Here is a 17,140-nt window from a genome sequence, read left to right as displayed (position 1 = left end):
CTGTCTTCCCTGCCTTCCAAATAAATGAATTGTTCTAAAAAATCCATTCATACTACCCCAGAATTGAGTCATGCTGCCCATGTAATAATGTCTACAAAATCTTATGTTTTCTAGAAATACTAGTCACTATTTTGTTGAATTCTCACTGGAATTCTCTGCCTAAATTAAGTGTCTAAAGTAATAAAACTGGGTTTGCTAAATATAATACATTCATTTATTTGCTATAAACCAAATGTCCAAAGATTTCAGAACAATAATGCATTCATTCAACAGACTGTGCCTAGCATGCTAAGCATTAATCTAGATGACTTTAAAAAATTAAACTAGGGTTTGTTTTTTTTTTTTTTTTGCATTTCACTTGTTGAACTCTTTATCTGGTGGAGCGTTAAGCCCTTGACCATAAAATAAATTAGAAATATGTCATCTCAAAAATAAACAAAAGTAAAAGAGAGAGAGGAAGGAAGGAAAGAAAAAAAGAAGGGAAAGGAGGGAAGAAGGGAAGGGAATATCATAGATTATATTCTTAGCTTATATGTTTGAACTACATTGAGTCTGTTAACTAAAAAACTAAAAATAAACATTTTACAATGTGAGATGAGATTGCATGTACAAGAAAATTAGCTTCTCCTTGAATAGTTTAATGTTTGCCTTCTGTTTTCAGTGAAGAATTGGACCATGTAACAGATTTCTAATGTAATGAAGCAATTGCTTGTAGAAGGTTGTAGAGGGTTGTTTCTTTAAAAAAGATTTCTATGTATTTGAAAGGCAGAGTCACAGAGAGAAAGGGAGAGATACAGGGAGAGAGATCTTTCATCTGCTGGTTCACTCCCCAGATGGCTGCAATAGCCAGGGTTGAGCCAGGCAGGAGCCAGGAGCGTCTTCCGGGTCTCGTACGTGGCAGCAGGAGCCCAAGCACCTGCGCCATCCTCTGCTGCTTTTTCCAGGCCATCAGCAGGGAACTGGACCACAAGTGCATCAGTCAGGATATGAATTGGCACCCAAGGGGATTCTGGCATTACAGGCAATGGCCTTAAGCACTGTACTACAATGTGGGCCCTGCTTACAGAGTTTTTACAAACAGTGCTGTGGGTAGTCCAAGAGAACTCAGATCAGATCTTCCCAAGTGAGAGCTTTAAAGAGGAAATTATTTTTTTTTTCTCAGAGTAAGACCATATTTATTTAACAAATATAAATTTCAAAAGTACAATTTATGGATTACAATGGCTTTCCCCCCGCCATAACTTCCCTCCCACCTGCACCCCTCCCATCTCCCGCTCCCTCTCCCCTTCCATTCACATCAAGATTCATTTTCAATTATCTTTATATACAGAAGATCAACTTAGTATATATTAAGTAAAGATTTCATCAGTTTGCACCCACACAGAACATAAAGTGTAAAATACTGTTTCAGTACTAGCTATAGCATTAATTCACATTGAACAACACATTAAGGACAGAGATCCTACATGAGGAGTAAGTGCATAGTGACTCCTGTTGTTGACTTAACAAATTGACACTCTTGTTTATGGCATCAGTAATCTCCCTAGGCTTTTGTCATGAGTTGCCAAAGCTATGGAAGTCTTTTGAGTTCGCCAGCTTCGATCTTATTTAGACAAGGCCATAGTCAAAATGGAAGTTCTCTCCTCCCTTCAGAGAAAGGTACCTCCTTTGATGGCCCGTTCTTGCTACTGGGATCTCGCAGAGTTCTTTCATTTAGGGCCTTTTTTTTTTTTTTTTTGGCCCGAGTGTCTTGGCTTTCCATGCCTAAAATACTCTCATGGGCTCTTCAGCCAGATCCAAATGCTTTAAGGGCTGATTCTGAGGCCAGAGTGCTGTTTAGGACATGTGCCATTCTGTGAGTCTGCTGTGCATCCCACTTCCCAGGTTGGATCGTTCTCTCCTTTTTAAGTCTTTCAGTTAGTATTAGCAGACACTAGTCTTGTTTATGTGATCCTTTTGACTCTTAACCCTTTCATTATGATCAACTGTGAACTGAAACTGATCACTTGAACTAGTGAGATGGCATTGGTACATGCCACCCTGATGGGATTGAACTGGAATCCCCTGGCACATTTCTAACTCTACCGTTTGGGGCAAGTCAGCTTGAGCATGTCCCAAACTATACATCTCCTCCCTCTCTTATTCCCACCCTTATATTTAACAGGGATCACTTTTCAGTTAAATTTAAACACCTTGGACTAGTGAGATGGCATTAGTACATGCAACCTTGATGGGATTGTATTGGAAATTATTTTTTTAAAAGATTTATTTATTTATTTATTTGAAAGTCAGAGTTTCACGGAGAGAGGAGAGGCAGAGAGAGAGAGAGAGAGGTCTTCCATCTGCTGGTTCACTACCCAATTGGCCGCAACGGCCAGAGCTACGCTGATCCGAAGCCAGGAGGCAGGAGCTTCTTCTGGGTCTCCCACGTGGGTGCAGGGGCCCAAGGACTCAGGCCATCTTCCACTGCTTTCCCAGGCCATAGCAGAGAGCTGGAACAGAAGTGGAGCAGCCGGGACTCAAACTGGTGCCCATATGGGATGCCGGCATTGCAGGCCAGGGTGTTAACCCACTGCGCCACAGCGCTGGCCCCAAGAAAGAATATATTAAAACTAATCCCTGAGCGTAGGGAGTTGTGGGATAAGCTTCCACTTGGGACAGCTGAACCACCATCAGAGAGCAAGGATGCATCCTGCAGTTCTGCTTCCAATCCACCTCCTGCCGTGGTGCACCTTGTGAGGCAGCAGGCGATGGCTCAGGTGTCTGGGTCCCTGCCACCCATGTGAGGGACCTGGATGTAGTTCCAGGCTCTTGGTTTCAGCCTTATGCAGCCCCAGCTGTTGCAGGCATTTGAAGAGTGAACCAGTGGATGGAACAGATCTCTCACTCTCACTCTTTCAATTACAATCAATTAAATAACCCATCAGTGAATGTTTACACTCAGCCCTGAAAATATAAGCCATAGTTCATTAAGAAGAGAGGCAGGAAGGGTGACTCAGGGAGAAGGAACAGTATGTGCTGGGGTGGAATGAATCGGAGAATCTGGAGTGGCAGATAGGTAAGCTGAAAAGCAGTGATGTGTAGAGCAATTGAGTGGCAGAACCTGATGCTGGAAGGGAGCAGAGCGCAGGATACCTGTGGCTGGCAATGGTCTGGCCAAAGACAAATCCAGGAGTTTCTGTCGCACAAAAGAAAGTAACTAGCAACCCAGCCAGCTTTGAAGGTTCCCAATCAAAGTAAATCCCTGTAACATTTAGTTTCTGCAAAATTCAAAGCCTTATCTGCTGAGTGTGGCTCACATCATGCCTTAAGGAATAAATGGACCACTTAAGACAAAAGTCAGTTCTTTGTTGGGATGCTGTGTGGCCTTGGCAGAGGTTTGTCCTCACATCCTCTCTGTTCCTCAGCATATGTGACACTGACAGTGAGCAAAGGGTTATGTCTTCCCCCCCACACAGGTGCAGCTCACCTGAGTCTCCCCTCACTCACTGTCCCTTGCTGCTGCTCACTCTCTCCTGACCCCCTGACCCTCACTGTTTCTCTGTTTAGGGAATTAGCTTCAGTCCAGAGCTATGGTAGAGAAAAGCTGTTCTCACAACTTCTGGGCTCAGGGCTACTTTATTATCTTTTTTTTATTTCTGTTACTGACTTCATGTATATCAAAGGTACTACTTTATTGTGTCTTAAAAAGAGCTTTTGATTATTTGGGTTATAGTGAGCTATACTGTGTTTCTCATAGTAGAAATTAAAAACTGTTAACAAAAAACAATGCATGTTAATGGAACTCAATGTTAACAATTTTTTTTATTTCACAAAAATATTTATGAAAAATACATAAAGAATGATGTTATTTTGCTTTTTTTTTTTTTTTTTTGAATCTCTGAAGACTGGCTGGGTAGTGGGGCCTTACTTCTGCTTCTGAGTTCAGTTCTGATAGGACAGGTCATGTGGCCTCTTGAAAATTCCGCCTGTGTGCAAGAATGGACTAAAAAAGGTGATGGCAGCATGACATTACCGTGAAAGTAGTTCTAACCTTGCAGATGTTCTGAGAGAACCCTCAGGGACCCTGAGTGGTCCCCAAATAACACCTGATATCCTCTGACTTAGATGTACATTATTATATTGAAAGATAGGAGTTTATAAAAATTTATAAAATATTCATGAAAGTCAACAGAGTGTTCAGGCAGAAGCCGGAGTGTGGCTTATTCCTAGAGACCTGTAAAAAATGGGAAACCACTGTTTGATAGAAAGGGGAGTTAAGGAAAACACACTTATTTGGCCAACTTTGTTATTATTAAAATCCATTTTGATGAGTTTTTAAACCTCACTCTTTCTCTTTCTCAGTAAGGCAAATTTTAGCTTTGTCTTTTCCCCCCTCATTTTCACCAGAAAATGGAATGCTGAAGAGGTAGAAAGTGAGCCACCAAGAGAAAAGAACACGTGCAGTGTGGGCTTGCTAGCTCTAGGAACTCAGTTTCTGTACCTGTAAAAGGGCCGGGTCAGGGGTGGAGAATTTGAGGTCTGCTCTGTGAATATTGGCTTCCAGACTCCAAAGCTTTCTTCCACAGACCTTACTGATAAAGAGGATGAAGTTATTGATGCGGTCGTGCTGAGAAGACTGCTCAAGGGACAGACAAACCTTCCCTACTTCAAAGTAGAGACGTTGCCCTCTCTCCAGCTTTCATTTGTGTGTCCCATAGTCCTTCTCCAGTTATGTGCTCACAGACTGCCTGGAGGAAGGTCACAGATGTGCAGTGTCATCCAAGCTCTGAGATTCCCAAGGCTAGCACAGTAAGCCCAGTACATTTGCCGACAGGTTACCCCTTTGTGCAAGCTCCAAAGGAGAGAGGTACTACCAAAAAAGTAAATCCCTACAAAAGCATAATAGATAAGCCTCATCTTCCTTCCTACCCTCCACGGAAATTCTCTGACAATATGAAGCCAAGAAGAATTATTGCAGCAAAGAATGAATATAGGTAGGGCTGGTCTGCCCGCAGTCTAAGCCGCCCCCAGCAACGTGTCCTGTGCAAAGTCACAGCCCTCAGCAAGCGTGATGGATGGATGATGAAGGACTTTGGTGTGGGTCCAGTTCCCAACACACTGCTCAGATTGCAGAGGTCTTTCTGGACAAAGATCAAGAGTGAATTAGGCGTCTGATGCTACACAAGACCCGTAGAGTAGAACATTTCAGTGGAAAGTCACAGAAAGAAAAAAGCAGCCCGAAGTAACTTGGCTAAATCGGGCACTGTGTGTCTAAGATTAAACATGGGCCTCTTTAGAAATTCCCAGTCCCAAGTTAATAAAAGTGAGGTCGTGAGAATTCTTCGTACTTCACCATCTGCGTTCACCCATCTACCCGGTCTCCTCCCAGCACTAGGAAAACACGGTGTGGAGGAAGGAAAATAATTCTTTGGCAAGAAAACATTTAAATTTCACCTTAAATGAGACCTGATTTTGGAAACTGGAGAGAAATTTCAACTGTAATTCATTCTAGAATATTCTGACTTAGGTCCAGTCATTTTGGACAAATAATATGGCCAAAACAGTTTTATCTCTCTATCACATAAGATTTTTGCCATCTACTTAGATAATGACATATCCATAAATAACAAGTAAAATATTAATTTCATTGATAAAGTTCTAACACGGTTTTACAGTAAGTGCTTTGATTTGTGTCTCCCTCGTCCTCTCTAGTTTTGAAGGCCTCACCTTCTAAGAAGCGGTGCAATTCCATCGCCGCCTTAAAGGCGACCTCTCAGGAGATCGTGTCCTCCATTAGCCAGGAATGGAAGGATGAGAAGCGAGATCTGCTGACCGAAGGACAGAGTTTTAGTAGCCTTGATGAAGAAGGTAAACACATGTGACTTTTTTAAGACATTAAAGGTCCTTATGACTAGTTTATATATGTAAATTCACAGTACAAAAATTATAAAATACCTACTGTAAGAAAGAAAGAGTATCAATTAAAAATTTTAAAGTGGGGCCGGTGCTGCAGCATAGCAGGTAAAGCCATCACCTGGAGTTCCGGCATCCCATATGGGCGCTGGTTCAAGTCCTGGCTGCTCTGCTTCCAATCCAGCTCTCTGCTATGACCTGGGAAAGTGGTGGAAGATGGTCCAAGTCCTTGGGCCCCTGCCCCCGTGTAGGAGACTTGTAAAAAGCTCCTGGTCCCTGGCTTCTGATCCGCGTAGCTCCAGCCATTGTGGCCATCTGGAGAGTGAACCAATGGATGGAAGACATCTCTCTCTCTCTCCCTTCCTCTGCTTCTCTGTACCTCTGCCTTTCAAATAAATAAATAAATCTTAAAAAAAAAAAAAAAAGAATGTGTTCCATGCTCAAAAGGACACTAACAGAAAGCCAGAAGGGAGGATTTATGGAAAAAAAATTTTTTTGAGGACATGCACAATATGTACTGCTTGTGCGGATTTTAAACTTGATAAGAATTGGATGTGCTGTCTGTGGCTCCTGTATAGACCTGTATCTTTTCTTTATTGCTTGCTGGCCAGGATTTTGCATTCATTGATGAATAGAAGTGGTGACTGAGTTTAAAGGGAATTCATCTAATGTTTCACCATGGACAAAGAAGTTTGCAGTAGTTGATCCTCATAACCAGGTCAAGGGAGTTCACTCTTCAAGAACGAATGCTGAATTTTATCACATTCCTCTCCCTACCTATCGAGTTGATTGCTTGTTTGTCCTTTTCTAATCCAATAAAGAAGGTAACATTTCACATTGGGGTGGGGAACCTCCAGCCTGCAGGCCATGTAAGGCCCACGAAGTCATTTGCTGTGGCCCAGCGAAGGCAACCACAGGTGCACAACTTGAACTACAATAGAGGTCTAGCAGGCTAACTTTTAAGCTGATAATTTTGTGTGGCCCACGAATGATGTTATAAATATACAAATGGCGGCCGGCACGGCGGCCCAATAGGCTAATCCTCTGCCTTGCGGCGCCAGCACACCAGGTTCTAGCGCTGGTCGGGGCGCCGGATTCTGTCCCGGTTGCCCCTCTTCCAGGCCACCTCTCTGCTGTGGCCCAGGAGTGCAGTGGAGGATGGCCCAAGTGCTTGGGCTCTGGACCCGCATGGGAGACCAGGAGAAGCACCTGGCTCCTGCCTTCGGATCAGCGCAGTGCGCCTGCCTCAGCGCGCCAGCCACAGTGGCCATTGGAGGATGAACCAACGGCAAAAAGGAAGACCTTTCTCTCTGTCTCTCTTTCTCTCTCACTATCCACTCCGCCTGTCAAAAAAAAAAAAAAAAAAAAGTTTGGAGAAAGGGGCAGATGTTAAGACACCCTTTGGGTTGCCCGTATCCTGTGTTGGAGTCCCTGGGTTCGTATCCCAACTCTGATCCTGCTAATGTGTGCCCTGGAAGGCAGCAGGTGATAGCTCAAGTACTTGGGTCCCTGCCTTCATGTGGGAGACCCAGACTGAGTTCCTGACTCCTGGATTCAGTCCAACTCAGCCCTAACTTTTGCAGGCATTTGGCAAAGTGAGCAGGTAGATAGCAGATTTCTCTCTCTCGCTTTGTCTTTCTGCCTGTTAAATAAACAAATAATATTTTAATGACTCTAACTATAGTGAAAGGTGCATATCTTACAAACATAAAAACAGGTTCAAGGGAGCAGACATCTGGCCCAGCAGTTAAGACCCCCACAGCCCACTTCAGAGTGCCTGGGTATGTGAACTCAAACAGGGTTAGCATGCAGCTGAGCGTTTGCCTGTTGAAAAATTTGTCTTCTGAATTTTGTTAAGTCTGACTTCTTAGGTCTCACCTGAGAGTCATAGGTCCATGCATCCCAGAGTGGGCAAAGCAGGTTCCTCCCCAGTGGCGCCCCTGCCAGCCGGCCTTGGCATTTCTGTCGAGTTATTGCGTTGAGCTCCTGGGAGTTTTTTTATGCCATCTTTTTGAAATAGGAAGTTACTTCATTCATTTTTTTTAAAGATTTATTTATTATTTGAAAGGCAGAGTTACAGGGAGGCAGAGGTGGGGGGTGGGGGGTATCTTCCATCCGCTGGTTCACTCCCCAGATGGTCACAATGGCCCGAGCTGTGCCCATCCAAAGCCAGGAGCCAGGAGCTTCTTCTGGGTCTCCCACGTGGGTGCAGGGGCCCAAGGACTTGGACCATCCTCTACTGCTTCCCCAGGCCGTAACAGAGAGTTGGATAGGAAGAGGAGCAGCCGGGACTCAAACCGGCGCCCAAATGGGATGCCAGCACTCCAGGCGGCAGCTTTACAGCTTTACAGTGCCAGCCCATTCATTTGGTTTTTAAGTGAACATTCGTAGTGTTGATCAGTGTGGTTTACTTTGTGTCTGACCTGTTTGCAAGCAGCTTGGGAAAACTTGGGAGAGTGCAGTGAACTCATAATTTAATTTGCAGCCTGGTAAGTGAAATGAAGGCTTTTGACTCATTGAGATTGTGAGAGAGACGCTGAAGCCGCCTTTGTTCTTGAGAGTCATGAGCGTGTGTTGCTCTCCTTCCCCAGCCCTGGGCTCCCGACACCGGCCAGACCTGGTGCCCAGCACTCCGTCGCTGTTTGAAGCTGCCTCCCTGGCAACCACCATTTCTTCTTCTTCATTGTACGTCAATGAGCATTACCCCCACGACAGGACTACGCTTTACTCACACAGGTAACACTTAGGCCTCCCTGCCACGCTGTGCCCACGTCAGCAGCAGGCCCAGGCCCGTGTCCCTGATGAAGGATGCAGTTTCTCTAAGGACCAGGATGTGCCCACCACTCACTCACCGGAACAAAGTCAAAGCGTGTGTGGTTGTCACTGCAGGAAAAGTACCTGCGAGGGAGAAACTTCCTGTGTTCGCCTTTAAATTAATTGTGTTGTATAGAAATTGTAGACTGGGCTCTATACTTCTTATTTAGGAATTTCTTATGAATAGCTTTTTTTTAAGCAAGTACTCTTGGTTAGTATTACACAGTTAGCTGCAAAGGTAATTTAGTGTCCTTCTTTTTATAGGTGTGGGCTTAGTAATTATGGTAGACAGAATAATGCTGCCTGCCCACCCAAAGTTGTTCACCTCCCGATTCCTGGAACCCAAGAATACGTTACCTTAGACAGCGGGAGGGATTCTGCAGAGGTGGTTAAGTTAAGGATTCTGAGATGGGAAGAGATCTGTGAATTACATGGAGAGGCCCAGAGTAATCACAAGGTCTTTATAAAAGGAGGTAGCAGGGGCACAGCCAGGTGACTGCAGAGGCAAAGGTCAAAGCAGGAGGGAACATGAATATGCCGCTCTGCTGGCTTTGAAGATGGAGAAAGGGACCATGGGCCAGCAAATGCAGGTGAACTCTAGAACTTGCCAAGGGTAAGAAAACGAATTCTCCCCTTGAGCTTCCACAAAGAACCCAGCACTGCCAACAGCATGCATGTTAGGGCCTCACCCCCAGTGCTGGAAGGGAATCCATTTATGTTGTTTTAAGCCTGTGATTTATCACAGCAACAGCTGGAAATTCATACTCTGACTCTCAAACATTCAACTTGAGCTTCAGCGATAGCGCATGTTCCGGAAATGTTTTAGGTACAAAGGTAACTTTTGTTTAGAATTTTACCCTTTTAAACAAAATATACTGGAATGTTGATTCTAGTGATAGAAAATGACATTTTTTTAAAGATTTATTTATCTGAAAGTTAGAATTACTGGGGGAGGCGGTATGGAAATAGAGAGATCTTCCATCCACTGGTTCACTCTCCGAATGAGCCAAGCCCAAGCCAGGAGCTAGGAGCTTCACCTGGTCTCCCACCTGGGTGCAGGGGCTCAAAGACCTGGGCCATCTTCCACAGCTTTCCCAAGCGTATCAACAGGGAGCTGAATCAGAAGTGGAGCAGTCAGGACTTGAACCAGTTCCCATATGCGATGCTAGTGTTATAGGTGGCAGCTTCTCCTGCTACACCACAGTGCCAGCCTCAGAAAATGACATCTTTACAAGGATCACAACATGGTCTATGAAATTCCCTCTTGTAGCCTCTGTTTTTCATATATGCAGTTAAATAACAAACTTAATTTCAGGTGAGGGACTAATAGATATAGGCCTTTAGTCATTATCTGTTGAATGTGCAACTAATTCTTGTTGAAATGGAGCTCTCGAGAATCAAGATCAAATGTATGCAGGTGAAGTATTTCTTATACTCTTAGTCATCGTCCTCCTCTAGGCTAACGGCTCAGTTTGCTTCCAGAATGACAAACAGTCTGGTAGAGTCACTTCTACTATGCACGTGTCCTTAGGGTCTAGCTTGACCTTTTGCTAAGTTAAAGTTGGGTAGTTGGGCATGCTATAGTAATTGCTTTTGTGGCTTGGCTGTGCCCTTCTATCTCTGCTAGTTACCAAATTTACCAAATTGGGTAGGTAACAGGTCAGTAAGCCAAGTTAGGTGTGGACAAGAAACAGCTGGCAGGGGAGACGCAGATCTTGGCTGAGCTTGAGTTTCAACTGTGCTGTGCTAAAGACCAACAATAAGGCTCCATTACGTGTTATTTAACTCATTGGAACTATATGAAATTCCTTTGTTTGGTTTGGCTTCTTTGGACTGGAGAAATTCTAAGTCATTTATTCCTAATACTATCATGCACTTTCAATGTTCAGATTTGTAATATACATCAGTCAAGCAACAGTTTTTTGTATCTGTGTGGAGCAGCTGAACATGTGGGTCTGTGTAAAGCTCTTTTGCTCTCAAGAACAAATAACAGAGCCGGCGCCGTGGCTCAATAAGCTAATCCTCCACCTTGCGGCGCCGGCACACCGGGTTCTAGACCCGGTTGGGGCGCCGGATTCTGTCCCGGTTGCCCCTCTTCCAGGCCAGCTCTCTGCTATGGCCAGGGAGTGCAGTGGAGGATGGCCCAGGTGCTTGGGCCCTGCACCCCATAGGAGACCAGGAAAAGCACCTGGATCCTGGCTCCTGCCATCGGATGCTGCAGCGGCGGCCATTGGAGGGTGAACCAACGGCAAAGGAAGACCTTTCTCTCTCTGTCTCTCTCTCTCTCACTGTCCACTCTGCCTGTCAAAAATAAAAAAAAAAAAAAAAGAACAAATAACAGTTCAAAAGCTAGCTGGAAAGTCACAGGAAGCTGTTAGCAAGGTCAAGAACAGATCCCATGTGAAGCCATGGTGCTTTCTCAGTTTGAAACTGGTGTAATAATGAGGGGCGTATAACTGGGTGTGCTCTTGCATCATTTAATGGTATGTCAGCACAGAATTAAAAGTGATTTTTGTTTGGATATCGGTGGCAGCAGTGGCTGTGGTTAAGTGTGCAGTCTGTTGGCCAAAGGCCTTAAACTCTCAGATATTCATAAGGTTCCCCCATGATTCAGCCTCCTACTGCCTGCCAACCCTTCCTGGCCGTCTTAGAAGCAACCTCTGCATGCATGTCCTACCTATCCATGGTCCCAGAGCGGTGCTGGCATTCTTGCTCCTTTTATTTATGCAAACATGGCTACCATATAGATTCCAGTGGGTAATATTAAAACTCTGTTACCTATCCCTTTACTACTTTAACATTTTAGTTCCAAGTTGCAGTTTGATTCAAGTTAGCAGTCCAGGTTCATTTGCAGGAACAGGAAGCCACACTCTTAAGTGGAAAGGGTTTTAATCCAGGAAGGCCAGGGGAGTGGACTCCGGGCTGGCGTCAGGAAACCAGTCCCGGAACATGCCACTGAGCTGACCCACCAGCAGGCCTGCAGCCTGATTCCCCGGCAAGCAGGTGCCCTGCTAATGGGATGCTCCCCAGGCGAAGGATTTGGTGTGTCCAGGTAAAATGAGCCAACATTGAAAAATCAAGCAGATTCACTGAGGTACAGATATTCTTTTGAAACACCTGTAGCCTTGACTCTACCCGGCTGCGTTTCCCCTTGGTGCTTTGCAGCCAGAGGGGAGAACCCTGGAACCCCGGGGCCACCAACCTCTGCTGCACTCATTGATGGCAATGTCATCCGCCTGCTCCAATCGCTTTTAGCCTTGCTGTGCATATGCAAAGCCAGAAGCTGTGTCTGAGATCTTAACTACTGCCTTAACACACGTACAAGAGGCAGCAGCGGCCAGGAGACTGTGGAGGAGACTGACGGCACAAGGACTCTGGAGACCCTGTTCCCCTGACCCGTTATGTCCAACTCTAATTATGCAGCAGGGAAACCTCACCAGCAAGCAATGACAAAATTGTCCTGGCTATGTTTCTGTCATCTTCTCCTTTAGTGCCCTCCTCGTCCTGTGTGGTGGTTCTTGAGGCAGTAAGTAGACAGGACTCCACATCTTGACCACTAAACCTCATCCAGATACACGAGAAGGAAAATACACAGCAGGGTGGGGGAGAGAAACAAATGTATTGGATACTGACGTTGTAATTCACATGTGAGAGTGTTCTCTTTATGAATTATTTTTTGTTGTTCAGTGGTCTGTTTTTTCATTTTGACTTTATGCCATGCATGTCTGTGCTGAAATAAGCGATAAGTACTTCAACTAGCAGTTGTTATTGTGTTGGTCTTTTTAGAATCCTTATCTGGGCAAGGTATTGGTTAGTACCAGATATCTCCACACCTAAATTATATACTACAGTAGGAATCTGCTCTCTGTCTCAGAATTACTCTTTCTCTCTCTTAAGGATTATTTTTTTCTAACTTCAAAATATCCAATAGCTATTCATTTTTCAAAATATGTACTCTGGGGGTCAGTACTGTGGTGCAGTGGGGTAAGCCACCACCACCTGCAGTGCCAGCATCCCATATGGGCACCAGTTTGTGTCCAAGCTGTTCCACTACTGATCCAGCTCCCTAGTAATGTGCCTGGGAGAGCAGTGGAGGATGGCCCAAGTCCTTGGGCCCCTGCACTCACATGGGAGACCCAGAAGACGCTCCTGGCCCCTGGCTCCTGGCTTCTGCCTGGCCCAGCCCTGTCCATTGCAGCCGTTTGGGGAGTGAACTAGTGAGTGGAAGATCTCTTTCTTTCTGTCTCTCCTTCTCTCTCTCTCTCTAACTCTGCCTTTCAAATAAGTAAATAAATCTTTAAAAAAAATAAATATTTATGTGAAAATTGTCTAGAAAACAAGAAGAAAAAATAGTGTCTTAAAATTATATCTGGAGAGATCAGCATCGTGGCACAGCAGGTTAAAATGCCACATGCGACACTGGCATCCTATTTGAGTGCTGGTTTGAATCGCAGCCGCTCCACTTCCAATGCAATTCCCTGCTGATGTTCCTGGGAAAGCAGTGGAAGATGGCCAAGTTCTTCAGCCCCTGCCACCCATATGGGAGACCCAAATGAAGATCCTGGCTTTGGCCTGGCCTAGCCCTGACCATTGTGGCCATTTAGGGAGTGAATCAGCAGATGGAAGATCTTTTTCTTTCTCTCTCTCTCTCCCTCTCTCTCTCTCTCTGCCTTTCCCGCCATCCCTCTGTCCCTTTGTCACGCTACCTTTCAAAAAAACAAAACAGCTGACTGGACATACATCTGTCACGTTCTGCTGTACAGTCTTGCTTGAGAGCATGCAGAACACATAAGAATTCCCTTGCTTATTTTCCTGCTGAACTTTGGATTTTTTTACTTTTTTTTTGTTTAGCTCTATTTAATTAAGCATTTGGCTATCATGTAAATTAAAAACATTTCTCAGAAATAATAAATTAAATATGGTTTTAAAAAAACTTTCATGGGTACTTGTTTCCCAGTTAGGCAGTGGGATTTATGTTTTGAATTTTTGATACCTGAATTTTTCTTTCCTGGTAAAAAATTTGTTCTTTTTGTTTCCAAATCAAAAGTGGATGCTTGTGTTTGTGTGTGTGTGTGTGTTGTGTAAATTTTTAATAACTTCCAGTGTTTGTCTTGCTCTGCTGGGCTTTTTTCACTTAACATGATGTTCTCCAACTTGCATCCATTTTGCTGCAAAGATCAGGATTTCACTCTTTTTTATGACTGAATATTATTCCATGTTTATGATCAGTTCCTCCATCAATATTCTCCTAGATTGATCCATATTTTGTCTCTCTTGTTGACATTGTAAGTCTTCTTGCTGCAATGAACATGGGAGTGCAGGTTTCTCTTTCTTAGGCTGATTTTTTATTTTTTATTTATTTGAAATGCAGAGACAGAGAGAAAGAGAGATTCTATCCACTGACTCAGTCGCCAGATGTGCACAGTAGACAGGTCTGGGCCAGGCAAAGGCTGGAGCCAAGAATCAATCTGTATCTTCCACATGGTGGCAGGGACCCATGTACATGAGCCATGGCGTGCACATTAGCAGAAAACTAAAATTGGAAGCACTGCCAACAGTAGAACCCAGGTACTCCATTACGGTATCTAGATGTCCCAAGCTACATCTTAACTTCTGTGCAAAATACCTTCCCCTCATATGCTGATTTCATTTCCTTTAGATGTATTCTCAGGAGTGGTGCAGCTGGGTCATATGGTAGATCTATTTTTAGTTTTTCATAGACCCTCCCTCCCTGCTGTTCTACATAATGGCTGTGCCAGCTTGCATTCTCAGCCTCAGTGTACCAGGGTTCCCCTCTCCACATTCTTGTCAGTGTTTGCTATTTTTTGTGTTTTTGAGAATAGCTTTTCTAACTAGACTGAGATGATACCTTGCTGTGGCTCTGATCTGCGTTTTCCTACTGCCAGATATTAAGCATTTGTTCATGTCTTTCCTGTCCATTTGTATTTCCTGAGAAAAGTCTCATTCAGATTTTTTGCCCTTTACTTCTCTGAATTAGTATTGTTTTGTTGTTGAGCTTTAGTTCTCTTTACATTCTGGATACTAAGCCCCTGTCAGATGAGTAGCTGGCAGATGTTTTCTCCCATTCATCAGGGTGTCTCTCCACTCTATTGATTGTTTCCTTTGCTGTGCAGAAGCTTCTTACTTTGATATAATCCTGTTGGTCTATTTTTGTTTTTGTTCCCTGTGCTTTTGAGGCTCCTATCCAATGTCATGTGTCTTGAAGTGTCTATATTTTATTCTAATGATTTCATATTTTCTGGTGTTACATGTACGTTTCTGATCCATTTTAAGGTTTTTTTTTTTTTTTAATATGATGAGCCAGTAGGGGAGGGTTTCTTGATTTAACCATATGTATGCGGATACTCAGTTTTCTCAGCACCATTTATGAAAGAGACTGTTTTTTCTCTGAGGTATGGTTTTAGCTGTTTTAGCTTCTTTGTCAAAAATATATGTACAGATTCATTTCTGGAGTTTCTGTTCTGTTCTAGTGATCTATGTGTCTGTTTTATCTTTTGCTGGTAACGTGATGTGTCTTGAAATTTAGTATTGTGATGCTTCCTGTTTTGATCTTTTTATTCATTATTGTTTTGGTTTTTCAGAGTATTTGGTGTTTTCATATGAATATGAGGATGGTTTTTTCTAGATCAGTTAAAACAGTCATTGCTATGTTGATGAGCACTGGAAAGTCTGTTCTTTTTATTTTTTTTTTAATTTTTTTAAAGATTCATTTTATTTATTTTGAAATGTAGAGTTACAGGGGTGCTGGGGGAAAGATCTTCCATCCACTGATTTATTCCCCAAACAGCTGCAATGGCCAGGGCTGGACGAGGCCAAAACCAGGAGCTTCCTCCAGGTCTCCCGCATAGGTACAGGGGCCCAGGCACTTGGGCCATCCTCCACTGCTTTCCCAGGAACATTAGGAGGGAGCTGTATTGGAAGTGGACCAGCTGGGACTCAAACCAGTGACCATATGGAATGGTAGCACTGCAGGTGGAGGCTCTACCTACTATGCCACAGTGCCAGTCCCAAGTCTGCGCTTTCAAAGGAGATATAAATTCGGTTCCAAGAAATACAAAGACCAAGGTCAGGAGCAATTCAGTTGAATGTTGTAGAATTAGGTTACTAGTGTCATTATCCATTCTTTTGATGATTTCTTCTGTAGTTGGTCACAAAACTGAAGCCATGATGAAACATAAGGATAGAAAACCTCGTGTCAGGGGCCAGCACTGTAGAGTAACAGGTAAAGCCTCTGCCTGCAGTGCCGGCATCCCTTATGGGCACTGGTTTGAGTCCCAGCTGCTCCACTTCTGATCCAGCTCTTTGCTATGGCCTGGGAAAGCAGAAGATGGCCCAAGTCCTTAGGTCCCTGCACTCACATGGGAGACCTGGAAGAAGCTCCTGGCTCTAGATCAGCATGGTTCCGGACATTGTGGCCAATCATAGAGTGAACCAGCAGATGGAAGACCTCTCTCTTTCTCTGTCTGTGCCTCTCCTTTTTTCTCTGTGTTAGCTCTGACTTTCAAATAAATAAATAAATCTTTTTTAAAAAAAGAAAAGAAAAAGAAAACCTCATGTTATTCCTGTCCATCTGTGCTTTCTCCATCAAAATGTGTTTACCTGCATCACAGCTCTCTCTACTCTCCTGTTATACTAACGGGTGTTTGTGACAGCTAGCTCTCCCTGGAGACACTGGAGTATTAGGACAGGGGCCACTGTGTCAGAGGACAAGCCACCCTGGTCATCACCGGTGAACACATACAAAGAAACAACTGGTGGAGGCTCGCTGAATCATGAGTCCAACACAGATCTCAGAGGCTGACCCAGGAGAGCTGACAGCAGCACAGTCCCCCCACTCCTTCCTGCCTGCAGAGTATCCTAAACCTAGGAGGGGAAGAGGAAGGTGACCAGTTATCTCTAGCCCCAAGCCCCTCCCCTCAAATTGCCCTAAGTAGATTAGAGACCTTTTTCTTAGGTTTCTCTTAAAGATTAGGAAACAGAAATGCAGAGACCCAGGGTGACATATCCAAGCACACACAGCATAATAGTAGGACTTCATTTGGAATGCTGGTCTCTAAGGTCCGTTTCCACTGTTGCTTCGTGGCCTCAGCAGCTTCTAGTCATACCCTTTTGTGTGCTATGCAGAAGTTTGATTGTTCCCTCTCTAATATTCTGGCACTGTGTTTGAGTCTTTTCTTTTTGGCTGCTTAATAGCTAAAATATTTCTAGTAGGCAGAGTGGTAAGATATTGTAATGTCTACCAATGGTATTTGTTGTAGAATTTATTGGATAATTAAAAACACTGCTGGGGTGGGTATTTGGTGCAATGGTTAAGACACCACATGAGAAACCTACCTGGTTTCTAGTCTGTGCTCTGCTCCATTTCCGGCTTCCTGCTGATGTGTACCCTGGCAGGCAGCCAGTGATCACT

The 17,140-nt window shown here is 44.1% G+C and overlaps 1 protein-coding gene across 6 annotated transcripts in view; it reads left to right on the top strand.

The window, feature by feature from the left end:
* Positions 1-17,140, top strand: part of PIP5K1B (phosphatidylinositol-4-phosphate 5-kinase type 1 beta) — a 324,599-nt gene that overhangs the window by 253,496 nt on the left and 53,963 nt on the right. For all 6 annotated transcript variants that reach the window (XM_089336987.1, XM_008256190.5, XM_017341676.4 and 3 more), the window contains exons 12-13: positions 5,695-5,850; positions 8,487-8,631. In XM_089336987.1, coding sequence (XP_089193113.1) covers positions 5,695-5,850; positions 8,487-8,631 — 301 coding nt within the window. The remainder of the gene's footprint in view (positions 1-5,694; positions 5,851-8,486; positions 8,632-17,140) is intronic.

Source organism: Oryctolagus cuniculus, chromosome 1 (assembly GCF_051225735.1).
Source record: "Oryctolagus cuniculus isolate XC-2025 breed Fujian yellow rabbit chromosome 1, ASM5122573v1, whole genome shotgun sequence".
NCBI lineage: Eukaryota > Metazoa > Chordata > Mammalia > Lagomorpha > Leporidae > Oryctolagus > Oryctolagus cuniculus.
This window is presented reverse-complemented; position numbering and strand designations above follow the sequence as displayed.